Source organism: Chiloscyllium plagiosum, unplaced genomic scaffold (genome assembly GCF_037043375.1).
Source record: "Chiloscyllium plagiosum isolate Xiang-an unplaced genomic scaffold, Cpla_swu_hap1 HiC_scaffold_26, whole genome shotgun sequence".
Lineage (NCBI taxonomy): Eukaryota > Metazoa > Chordata > Chondrichthyes > Orectolobiformes > Hemiscylliidae > Chiloscyllium > Chiloscyllium plagiosum.
The window spans coordinates 3845726-3858647 of record NW_028270164.1 but is presented as its reverse complement, the minus strand read 5'-3'; the positions used below and the strand labels follow the sequence as shown (position 1 = coordinate 3858647).

Here is a 12922-nt window from a genome sequence, read left to right as displayed (position 1 = left end):
CGGTTTATTTGTTTCTCACTGCATAATACCCAGCCTACCTGGCCTGATCTCTAATTGGTTCCTCCTCATATTAGTCCAGAAAACCATCCCATATACACTCCAGGAATTCCTCCCTACACTGTTGTGACACCCATTTGATTCACCCAATCTATATTCAGATTAACATCATCCATAATCACAATATTCTTTACTGCATGCATTTCTAATTTCTACTTTAATGCCATTCCCAGCATCACCACTACAGTTTAATGATTTATATATCACTCCTACTAATGCTTTTTGACCCTTGGTATTTATCAGTTCTACCTGCACATATTCTGCATTGTTAGAGCTAATATCTTTCCTCAATATTTTGTTTATATCCTCTTTAACAAGTAATGTAACTCCACTGCGTTTTCCACTTTGTCCTTCCTAAGTACTGAATACTCCCAGATGTTCAGTTCCCGTCGCTAGTCACCGTGCAGCCATGTCTCCATCTGTTACCCCAACTAAATCATACCACTTTACACCTACTTGCAAGATTAATTCATCCACTTTATTTCAAATGTTCTCAGCATTCAGGTGCAAAACCTTAAGACTCATCTTTTTAGCATTTCTTGTCCCGTTCCCATTCTTTTATTTAAACACGGCTATTTTCAATTCTGGCCTTTAGTTCCTCTGCCTATCGCTTCTTTTGTTCCCCTTCTATCTGTTGGTCTTACCCTTGATTTCTGTCTCCTTGCATAAATTTCTATCCCCTGCCAATTTAGTTTAAACCCTCCCCAACCACACTAGCAAATAAACTCTCAGGGCATCTGACCCATTATGACCCATCCTCCATCTTGTTCATTCACTTAATCTGTCCATGTATCTTTGCAGCTTCTTTATGTCCTTACCTCAGCTTACCTTTCTACCTAGCCTTGTATCATCAGCAACCTAAGGTTAGTCTTTCTTTTCTGGAACTTTCTTCTGGAACTTTCATCTGGAGAAGTTGCTGATTCTTGAGACAGCAGTTAGGTTGAAGATTGAGGCTTTTGCAGCATCACCACTAAAAGGTCAGGAATTTGGGGTGAGGTGTTGACTGCTCTTTCAAGAGATAGGCTAAATAATTTACATCTGTCCTATAAGATGGTGAAATGCGGGGAGATCCTTTGACATGGGTTTACATAATTTCTCTGCATTATTTGTATTTATATAACTCCCTTGTATTTTGTAAACTTTATTAAAAACCTTTTCTATTCTCCGACTTTTCTTCCCAGACTTTAGAGCAAGAGGACAACCAACCAGGCTCTCAGAATCTCTCCCCAAGTGTTCCCATCCCTCAGCCAATGCCGTTCCCACCCAATGCTGTAAGGCCTTCCTCGCCCAAGCGTGACCCAACTGAAGTGTATGTGCAGTCCAAGACCATGTTTGACAGCAAACGTAAGTGACACGGAGTGCAGGCCATTGTGTTCTTGGTAGGAAATGGTGGTTTTGGAAATCCTTTGCTGCTGACCATCAGCAGTGTAGTCGTTTAATTGAAAAATGTCACCGGGAGATTGATGGGAATTTGTCCTATTCAATAATTATAAACTCGATCAGGTGAAACAGGTTGATGAGGAGGGATGTCTATGGCAGCTCATGTTGAGAAGCAGCAAGGTCAAATCAAATAATTAAACATTAGAATTGAAAAAGAATTGTGCACAGATGTGCTAGTGTCCAACTTGGAAATATATCACTGTTTCCCCTTAGCATCATTGGGTTAAAAACATGTAACTCCCTCCCTAAGGACATTGTGGATCTACCTACAGTACATGGATGGCAGTGGTTTAAGAAGGCAACTCACCCCCACTTTCACAAGGGCAACAAGGAACTGGCAATACATGCTAGTCAGCCAGCAACTCCCATGTGCCTTTAGTGAAAAGAAACAAAAGTCAGATTTATTCAGTTCAGTTTCCTGGGCTTTGAACTTATGCCCTGATGGTCACTGGTGCAATACTTGTGTCATTAGGTTACTGTGTGCAGTGAACTGGAAAATGCCAGGTCATAGTAATTCACCAAATGGCCTGTCTGCTTCATCTTGACTTGTTTTCAGAATATGACTTTCCAGTAACAGAGATCTGACTTTGCTTCCTTGATGCAAAATGTATTCAATAGTTGTACCACACAGACTCAGGAACATTCCAGCTTTCCCTACTAGACAATGCTGCGTTCTCCCATTGAGCAGTGTGCTAGAGGTTTGCAGCAATTGAACTGGATGTCCATCAGTTTGAAGACTAATCCTGGTCCCAATCCAGTGACTGATGATAATGCCAAAAAAACATGCTGATGCTGCCATCTAGGATCAATATTTAGACAACTAATCTGTCCAAGTGGAGAGTCAGGAGAGAAGGAAAGGAAGTAAAAACACCGATCGTTCTGAGTTAATCAGCAAACAGTCCAATTTATTGATTCTCCCCTCCAAACCAATTAAGTTTTAAATGGGCTCTGCTTTCTCTATTTGTATGTTTGTTCTCAGTGAGTTGACCATAACTAAAGGTCATGGTTTCACAGAACTCTGCCTGGTCATCTTGTGATCTGAGGACCGAGCAAATTTGCCACTAAAGCAGAGCACGGTTTTGACAGATACGTATCTTTTCTGCTGGAGCAGACTGTGCGTTCACAGTCAGCTGTGAATCCAGGCTGCAAGTGCTACACTGTCTGTGGTTCAGCGGCACGTCCTGGAAAGTGGATTCTAAGAAGCAAAAGTAATTTCTGGGTTGGTTGTGCTACATAAATATTAATTGTTTTGCACACACCTTGGGGCTCGCCGCTACACCATCTCTGACTCTCATCCCTGTTTATTGTCCTTCAGCCCCAAACACAAAGGACATTGACATCTTCCTGCGTAAGCTGGAGAGTGGGTTCGGATTCCGAGTGCTGGGTGGAGATGGGCCAGATACACCTGTAAGTTCCCTGCAACTCTCGAGTGTTTGCTCTTGATTTCATGTTGCTTCTAGTGCAAATTCTTGTTAATAGTGAGTGACAATAGGCTGTGGGAGGTGGCGAACCTGCACATAGATTGATACTTTTGTTGAGTTAACTGTGCTTGTGGAAATAAATGTAAAGTGCACCCGTGCTACAGTAGTTGGTGTGAGTGTTTCATAAGGACAGGAAATCTGAGTTGGAATAGATATTATGGCCCATCGAGTGGCACCCCGAATCAGTATGATCATGACTGATTGTGGGCTTCACCTCTACTTTTTCTGCTATCTTTCCATGTCCCTTGATTTGCTGAGAGACTAAAAGACAGTCTGTCACAAGTATAAGTATATTCATTGATGATGCCTCTGAGTTAGAGATGTCCAAATATTTCCACCTATTATTTAACTGGAGAGAGACTGCAAAAGTGGTGCCATACAGAGGAATCTGGCTGTTCTGGTGCAGGGAGTCCAAAACATTAGTATACAGATGCAGCTCATAACTAAGAAGACAAATTAAATTTTGGCCTTAAATCCAAGGGGTTGGGGTTGGTGTTTAAAAATAGGCAAGTCTTATAGTAACTGTGAAGAGGCCACACCTGGGTTATCGCATACAGTTTGGACTTCCTATTTAAGAAGGGGCAGTTTCGAAAAGGTGCACTAGGTTGGTTCCCTGGGATGAACAGATATAGAATCCCTACAGTGTGGAAACAGGCCCTTCGGCCCAACAAGTCCACACCGATCCTCCAAAGAGTAACCCACCCAGACCCATTCCCCTACATCTACTCCAGACTAATACACCAAACCTACACATCCCTGAACTCTATGTGCAATTTAGCATGGCCAATTTACCTAATTGCACATCTTTGGACTGTGGGAGGAAACTGGAACACCCAGAGGAAACCCTCGCAGACGCGGAGAATGTGCAAACACCACACAGTCAGTCACCCACGATGGGAATCAAACCCAGGTCCTAGCATGCTGAGGCAACAGTACTAACCACTGAGCCACCATGCTGCCCCAATCCTTGACTAATCAGCGATTGCTAAACTGGTTGTGCCTTTATTCAATAGAGTTGAGAAGAATGAGGGGTGATCTTCTTGAAATAAACAAGATTCTGAGGGGGCTTGAAAGGTTAGATGGGAAGATGTTTCCAATACTGCAGGAATCTTGAGCTAAAGACCATAGTTCAGAATATGGGAATTTCATCTTTGAGGTGAGTAAATGTCTGGAAGACTATCCCAGGAAATTGTGGAGGCTAGATCACAAAGTATTTAGAGAGGAGATTGAATTTTGGAATAAAGGAATTGAGGGCTGTGAAGAGCAAGCATGAAAGAGGAGTTGAGGTCAGGGTTGGGGGTTGGGGGTTGGGGGATGAGGGTGTGGTAGCGGTGATGCAATTAGCTAATCGCAAAGTTGAAACTGACGGATTTTTGTAGAGGAGGGTATTATTGATAAGGTTCTGAGAGGTGTACTCTAAGTTAAGATACAATCTGGCCATCCACCTTAACTACACAGCAAGCTTGGGGGGGCTCTGTTCCTGTGTGTTAGCAAACGGTATAGCCAGTCAGCTATTGCTTTCGTCACTTGTTATGTAACCGGTAGGTTAGTTCATCTAGTGACACGTACTCCACAGTAAGGATTGCGTGACTTAAGCGAGAGTGAGATTGACACAAGGGAATAAGGACCTGAAGTAGTGCGTGACTCCTGTTATTGTAATGAACTTTCTCAGTGAAAGTGTTAGAATCTCTCAGATGCTGCAATCTATTTACACCTTGCCTGTTGAATAATAAATATCTTTCACCAAGGTTTGGTTGATGCCATGTAGAATCTGAGTTAACATGAGCCTCCTTTTTTCTGCACCACCCTCATCTCACCATTTCAGGTTTTGATTGGAGCAATAATCCCACTGGGGGCAGCAGAACGTGATGGCCGCCTGCGTGTAGCTGATGAGCTGCTTTGTGTCGACGGTGTCTCTGTTAAGGGGCGATCTCATCGCTTTGTGTTGGATTTGATGCAAAATGCAACTCGAAATGGTCAGGTGTTGCTGTCAGTGAGGAGGAAGGTGCTGCCCTCTGGTGAGTGTGACCACACGGTTGATTCCCAGTTGGTGTGAACGTGGCCAGGACCTTTTCAAAACCCTTGCTGTTCCCAGGAATTTCAATTAATTCATGGGGTGAGGGCATTGTTGGCTGTCTGACATTTATTGCCCATTCCTAATTGCCCAGAGGGTAGTTGAGAGTCAACCACATTGCTGTGGGTCTGGAGTCACACGTAGACCAGACCAGGTAAGGATGTCAGTTTTCTTCTCTGAACCAGAAGAGTTATTTTTTTCTGACAACTGACAATGGATTCATGGTCATCATTAGATTCTTAATTCCAGATTTATATTGAATTCAAATTCCACCATTTGGATAGATTAGATTAAATTAGATTCCCTACAGTATGGAAACAGGCCTTTCAGCCCAACAAGTCCACACCGACCCTCTGAAGAGTAACCCACCCAGACACATTCACAAACCCTATATTTCCCCCTGACTAATGCATCTAACACTATGGGCAATTTAGCGTGGCCAATTCACCTGACCTGCACATCTTTTGGATAGTGGGAGGAAACTGGAGGATCCGGAGGAAACCCACGCAGACACTGGGAGAATGTGCAAACTCCACACACACAGTCACCCAAGGCAGGAATTGAACCCGAGTCCCTGGTGCTGTGAGGCAGCAGTGCTAACCATTGAGCCACCGTGCCACCCGTGCTATGGTGGGATTCACACCCAGGTCCCCAGAAAATTATTTGGATTTCTGGATTAATAATCTGGTGATAGCATTACCAGCTGTCGTCTACTCTGGAGGAGTGTCCCTGTTTCAAGGGGCAACCTGAGGCTTTCATTGTACAGAATGAGTCTCTCCAACTAACGTCTGGTGATTTAGTCATAGAGATGGACAGCACGGAAACGGACCCTTCAGTCCAACTCATCCATGCCAACCAAATATCCCAAATTAATCTAGTCCTATTAGCCAGTGTTTGGCCCATATCTCTCTCAACTCTTCCTATCCATGTACCAATCCAATTCCTTTTAAACATTGTAATTGTACCAGCCTCCACTACTTCCTTTGGCAGCTCATTCCATACACGGATCACCCTCTGTGAAAATGTTGCCCTTGGGTCCCTTTTAAATCTTTCCCCTCTTACCTTAAACCTACGCCCTCTAGTTTTGGACTCCCCTATCCTGGGGAAAAGATCTTGACTATTCACCCTATCCATGCCCCACATGATTTTATAAATCTCTATAAGGTCATCCCTCAGCCTCTGATGCTCCAGGGAAAACTGCCCCAGCCTAATCAGCCTCTCCCTATTGCTCAAACCCTCCAACCCTGGGAAATCCTCATAAATCTTTTCTGAACCCTTTCAAGTTTCACAACTCCTTTCTGTATGCATGCAGTGCTCCAAAACTGGCTGAACCAATGTCCTCTACAGCAGCAACGTGACCTCCCCACTCCTATACTCAGTGCAATGACCAATAAAGGAAAGCATACCAAGTGCTTTCTTCACTATCCTATCCACCTGAGACTCCACTTTCAAGAAACTATGAACCTGCTCTCCAAGGTCTCTTTATTCAGCAACACTCCCCAGGGCCTTACCATTAAGTGTGTAAGTTCTGCCCTGATTTGCCTTTCTAAAATGCAACACCTCACATTTATCTAAATTAAGTTCTTACTGCCACTTCTCAGCCCATTGGCCCATCTGATCAAGATCCCATTGTAATCTGAGATTACCTCGTTCAGTATCCACTACATCTCCAATTTTGGTGTCATCTGCAAACATTCTAACTAAATCTCCTAAGTTCACATCCAAGTCATTTATATAAGTGACAAAAAGCAGTGGACCCAGCAATGGTCCTTGTGGCATATCACTAGTCATCGGCCTAAGGCAACCCTCTGCCACCACCCTCTGATTTCTATCTTCGAGCCAGTTCTGTATCCAAATGGTTAGTTCTCCCTGAATTCCATGAGATCTAACTCGCCAACAAGTCTGCCATGAGCAATCTTGTTGAAAGCCTTACTGAAGTGATCAATAAACACGTAGAAATTAATCTCCACCCTGAAGTAAGATTAAGTGATCTGAGCTTCCGTTAAGCACCATGAGCTTGACATGATTTAAACACACAACCTTCTGATGTAGAGTCAGATGCAGTACTGTTGTGCCACAAGCTCATCCCTAAGTTGAAAAGGTTTGAATCATGGAATTGTGCAACTCAGGATCTGCCAGGTGTGCCAAGTCCGACTTCTTTGCTCTAAATCAGTAGAATCATTATGGTCACCAAGTCCTCCCTCATACAGTATTCAACTTGGAAATTTACCAACCTTAACCTTGCAATTGCTGGCTCAAAACTCTAGAATCCTGTCCCCATCACTTCAGGATGAGACCCATCACTGTTTCTAGGCAGTGAAAAGTGGTATTAAAGCAAGCAGGTGAAAATAATGACTTTCAAAAAGGGGTTGGGTATTTAGTTGAAAGGGAAATGATTGGAGTAAAGAGTAAGGGAGAGGGTCTAACAAACTCGTACAGCGCTACCCAACGATTCAACAAAATGTTTATTTGTGATGTGTGTATCCTGAGAATGAATAGTAGACATAAAAGACATTTCAGCTGAGTGTGAATGAGCCATGTTGGTCAGATGCAGACTGCATTGTACTAGCCCGGGATGAAGGAAGCTTTCCCCTTTTTGGGGAAATTTTGGGGCCATCCTCTCTCTCTAACTCTCCTGTCTTTGTGTGACAGAGGACCTTCGTGACTCCAGTCGGGATGAGAATGCAGAAGCTGCAGAGAATGGCCCATCTGGGATAAATCACACTGAGCTTGTGAACAAGCCCCTACAGGGTCACACCCCAGCAGAGTCCCCACAATCATATGACATTGTCCTACAGCGGAAGGAGACGGAGGGTTTTGGATTTGTCATCATCACCTCGAAGAACAGACACCCCACTGTGGGTGAGTAAGTTGATGGTTGCTAAGGGAGACAGGCAGTGAGGATGACATAGACCACACAGGTCTGCTCAGCACAAAATAGCATCAATTCCTTGGGTTTTGCAGCTCACTGGGCTACGAGTTGTGACCTCCAATGCTAGTCTAACGCCTCTCCTTCATGTTTGAAACTATTCTCTCATTGGCTATTTAGGCTTGTAGGTGTTACAATGAAAACCCAATTCTGTCATTACGTGCAATCGATGTCCAGCAGATGTCAGTGGCAGGTTACCAGGCGTAAGAACCTAATTGATCTATATGGTTCATTGTTGCCTCACACGATCTCATCTACATCTAAGGAGGTAGTTGCAGGTTAGTTAAATGGAGTAAATAACTGCAGATGTTGGAGTCTGTACTGAAAACAACAAAAAGCTGTTGGGTTGTGCAACAATTAATAAAACAGTTGTCCAGTCACTTCCTGCATAAAGGTTCCAACAAAATAGCAGTGATTAATTGAAAAGACACATCATGGTCAGATATTTGAGCATCTGAATTGGGAGCTGAAGTAGACTATTCAGCCCCTTCAACCTGCTCTCCCATTCAGTAAAATCGGAATTTCCTTATTCTTACTTACTTCCAATACTCTTAGATCCTTGTTGGGAAGGGAATCAGTTTACTTCCAACTCTAAAATATTCAATGACTTTGCCTCCTCTACCTATTAAGTCATTTATTCCAAAGTTACGCAGAAGTTTAAGAGAACCTTCTGCTAATCTATCTTGAAAGAATGGTCCCTAATCTTAACACACGGTCACCTCATCGTGAACTAACCCACAAGAGGAAACATGCTTTGCCGCATGCACCTTGTCGAAACCATTCAGTATCTGTGACTCCTGCTCTGTCCCCATCCTTTTAAAATTGTTTTATCACCACCTGCGACCCCCTCCCCCCCCAAACTCAGTTTATTACCCCACACTCGTGGGGAGTGACAAGGAGGAAGAAACTCAGCACTGTCTCTCCCTACTCCTTGTGGGACATAGCAGGCAAGTCCCCAGGCATGACCATCAGATGTCAGATTAACTGAAAACTCATCAGAGGGGAAAAATGTTCACAATCTACAGATATAGTTGTCTATGAGTGAAAGTAAAAAGACTGGACTAAATGCACAGAGCAAAGTAACAGCAACCTTGGAGTCAACAACACAAACAGGAGTTGATGGAAAAACTCAAGTCTGACAGCATCTGTGGGGAGAGAACAGACTTAATGTTTTCAGGTCCAGTGACGCTCCTTTAGAACTGATTTTTTTTTTAGTGCAGATGATAGGGTGAGGGAAGGGGGTACAGAGTAGATGATAGTTGAATATAGAGCCAAAAGAGAGACAAGAACAGTTGGACAAGAGAGTGGACAGCGATCAGCCTGGGAGAGTGAATAGCTGCTGGTTGGGATTGTTCGTGGCTAGCAGTGGGTAGTGTGTAATAGCTGATCATGTGATAACAAGGTCTGGTGTGTGAGGTTTGGGCAAAGAATATGAGAAGATGCCTCAAGCCCTTAATATTGAGTTCAGAAGGCTGTAGTGTTCCCAACTGGAAAATGAAGTGCTGTTTTTCCAGCCTGTGCTGATCTTCACTGGAGTACTGCAGCAAGCCTGGGACAGAGATGTTGGCCAGGGAACACAGTGGTGTATTGAATTGGCAGGCAACTGGAAGCTCAGGGTCTTTATTGCAGGCAGAATGTACATGTTCAGCAAAGCGGTCACCCAGTCTACACTTTATTTCCGCAGTGTAAAGGAGACCACATTGTGAGCAGAGGATGCCTTGGACTAGATTGAGGGCAGTGCAGGTAAAGCGCTGCTTCGCCTGGAAGGTGTGTCTCGGTCCTTGGCAACTGAGGAGGGAGGAAGTAAATGGGCAAGTGTTAGACCTTCTGCAGTTGCAGGCGAAAGTGCAGGGCAAGGAGAGTGGGGGAATGGATGTATATGTATGTGGGGGGAGATGGGGGTGGAATGTGGACGTGAGGAGTGGGAGGGAACGGTCCTTGCGGAAGAGGAGGGGCTTATCCGTTGAGTGGTGGCATTCTGCTGGAGATGGAAGTGGTGGTGGCTAATGATCCTCTGGATGTGGATGCTGGTGGGATGGTAGGTGAGGACAAGAGGATTCCTATCATTATTGCAGGAGGGAAGAGAAGAGGGAAGGGCTGAAGTGCGGGAGATGGATCAGGCTCGACTGAGAGTCCTGCCAACTATATGGTGCTGAGGAGTCCTTGGTTGAGGAAGAAGGTGATCACTTCAGAGGCCTCTTTGACAAAGTTAGCATCATCAGAACAGCTGCAACAGAGGAACTGAGAGAATGGAGTCTTTACAGGAAACAGGATTTATAGTCAAGGTAACTGTGGGAGTCGTTTGGTTTGTAGTGGATATTGGTGACCAGCATATTCCCAGCAATGGAAACAGAGATGTCGAGGAAGGGAGAAGTCAGAGATGGACCAATGAAGGTGAGAGCAAATTGGAAGCAAAATTGATAAACTTTTCCAATTCTGCACGAGGAAGGGTAGTAGCACTGATGGTATCATCGATATACCAGAGAAAGAGTAGCGGGTTTGGGCTGGAATTGGACTGGAACAGGAATGTTCTACGTTCCCCACAAAGAGTCTGTCATAATTCTGTCCCATGCAGATACCCATAGCCAGCCCTATGACCTGAACAGCCTTTGAGTAATCAATAAAAATAACCAAAACGGAACAAATAATCACTATGATGATTGTTGGCACAGAACTACAGATGATTGAAGTCCAGATGGAGACTTGTAAAAATGTTCATGCAGCTCCCTCACACTGTCACTCAACAGCAGGACTTGTGTTACTGACTGAGCAGCAGCAGAAATATAGTCATGTCTTTGTGACCTCTAAACTCAGGTGTGCCAATGCAATCCTGGCAGGTCTCCCACAAGCTTTCTCTTCAATTCCCACCACCCCCTCTCCCGCCTCTCCTCTCTTTCTCCCCCCGCCCTTCCAAAGAACCTTTGAAAGAGGAAATGTTCTCAGAGTTCTCATCAAAATGATCTGGGTTTAATTTTATGGTTTTGTCCCTAATTCTGGATCCTTAAATCTCTGCTCTGAATCTCATTAACCCGCTCCTGTTACTACTTTGTCCACAGCAGTGCCACATAAAATTGGCCGCATTATTGAGGGGAGTCCGGCTGATCGCTGTGGGAAGCTGAAGGTGACTGACAGAATCTCAGCAGTGAACGGCCAGTCCATCGTCCAGATGCCCCACCATGACATTGTGCAGCTGATCAAGGACGCGGGTCAGACGGTCACGCTCACCGTCACTCCTGAAGAAGGTACTCATCCAGAAGTTGTAAGGCACATCTCACCTTAAGATGGTCTGGGGCCTGTTGTGATCCTTGTGATTTGTGTGACACACAGCCTGTCTCAGCTAATCTGCGAGTACCTGCTATTGCTGAAACCATGGCATCACGGGCCCTGAGTTGGGGGTCATCCACCAGTGAGAGGACAGCACAAAGTCCCTTTCCTAAAACCCAGGCCCTGTGTAATTGAAATGGGACAAATCAGTGAGTGAGAAATGCCCAAATGCATGGGGCGGAGTTCCTTTGGGTTTTGGCCCTGGATTATTGATTTAATGATAACTAACTCTAGAAAGTTAAAAATCACACAACACCAGGTTATAGTCAAACAGGTTTAATTGGAAGCACTAGCCTTCAGAGCTGCTCCTTCATCAGGTGGTTGTGCACAAGGAGCAGCGCTCCGAAAGCTACTGCTTCCAATTAAACCTGTTGGACTATAACCTGGTGTTGTGTGATTTTTAACTTTGTACGTCCCAGTCCAACACCGGCATCTCCAAATCAGTTCTAGAAAGAGTCACTTTCATTACCTAATCTTTCAAAACAAGATAATGTAACCTTGACATGTTTTAATTCGGCAAAAGCTGTAAAGAGCTTGAAACACATTTAATTGTAAATAAAGACTGGAAAACAATTGATAACATTTCAGGGTTGGATTCCAAGGGCTAAGTTACAGTCACAGGTCTGATTGTAACTGTTTTCTAGTTTGTGTTTATCAAGATCATGTGATAGTATTTTGAACTTTGGACACAATAGGTTGTTTTGCTCACTCTAGTCATGGTTGGCAGAGGTTGGGTGTGGCCTATGGCTCTGACGGTGCTTCTGCCAGCTCTATCCTTTTAAAGAGTCTTGCTGAGGCATTGTGACCAGTCTCGTTTTTCCCTACACAATGTAAGCATTGCAATTTGCAAAGCTAGCTTTTCATGGTGCCCCTCGGGTTTTGAGGAATGTTGGTGCCTGGAGAGTAAACAACATTGTCTAGATGCCAAATCAAGGTTACCACAACCAGAGGCAAGAAAGAAACATAATGTTCTGTTGAGGGGATGTGTTTGACATGCTCAAAGTATTGTAAACTAGCTGATGGCCAGTGATGCACTTTTAAAATACAGAAGACATGGAATGTAATTTGGGGACAGCACTGTCCTCTGGACAGAAGGCAATATATAACAGGTAATCTGTCTTTTGTGATGTTGGTGGAGGGTGAAATATTGTCCAGGAGACAAAGTAACTTCCAGCACATCTCTGAACAGTTGCTGTGGGATTGTTTGTTAATGTCTGCCTGAGAAGGCTTCTGTTTAACATGCATTCAAGTCAGCAAGTCCAGAAGAAAAGCACTTCCTCAGCACTGCTTTGAAATGTCAACCAGGGTGATGTGCTGAAATTTCTGGATTGACATTTGAATTTAAACCTTCACAGAAAATTCCCAAGCGTGCAACCTCAGCTCCACATCTGAGTACTGGCTGATGTTGAGGCATTGTTCCCGTAATGTGTGCTGACCATCTTTAGCTCTGTCTGAGTGACACTGCCTATTTGGGATCGGATTGAATTGAATATTTTATTGCCACGGGTTTTGCTGTAAAGTGAAGTGAAAGGTTTATGCAGTCGCCATGCATCAGCGCAATTCTCAATAACTTAAAATAAAAAGATTTTTGCTGGTTTAAAAACTGGAATGAGGTGT

General features: G+C 44.1%; 1 protein-coding gene across 4 annotated transcripts in view; it reads left to right on the top strand.

Annotated features, from left to right (window-relative positions):
* magi3a (membrane associated guanylate kinase, WW and PDZ domain containing 3a) overlaps positions 1-12922 on the top strand; it is a 132111-nt gene that overhangs the window by 107807 nt on the left and 11382 nt on the right. For 3 of the 4 annotated variants that reach the window (XM_043716342.2, XM_043716340.2, XM_087973429.1), the window contains 5 exons: positions 1239-1401; positions 2813-2904; positions 4804-4996; positions 7705-7914; positions 11038-11223. In XM_043716342.2, the coding sequence (XP_043572277.2) occupies positions 1239-1401; positions 2813-2904; positions 4804-4996; positions 7705-7914; positions 11038-11223 (844 nt within the window). The remainder of the gene's footprint in view (positions 1-1238; positions 1402-2812; positions 2905-4803; positions 4997-7704; positions 7915-11037; positions 11224-12922) is intronic. The other variant, XM_043716341.2, reaches the window with a different exon arrangement.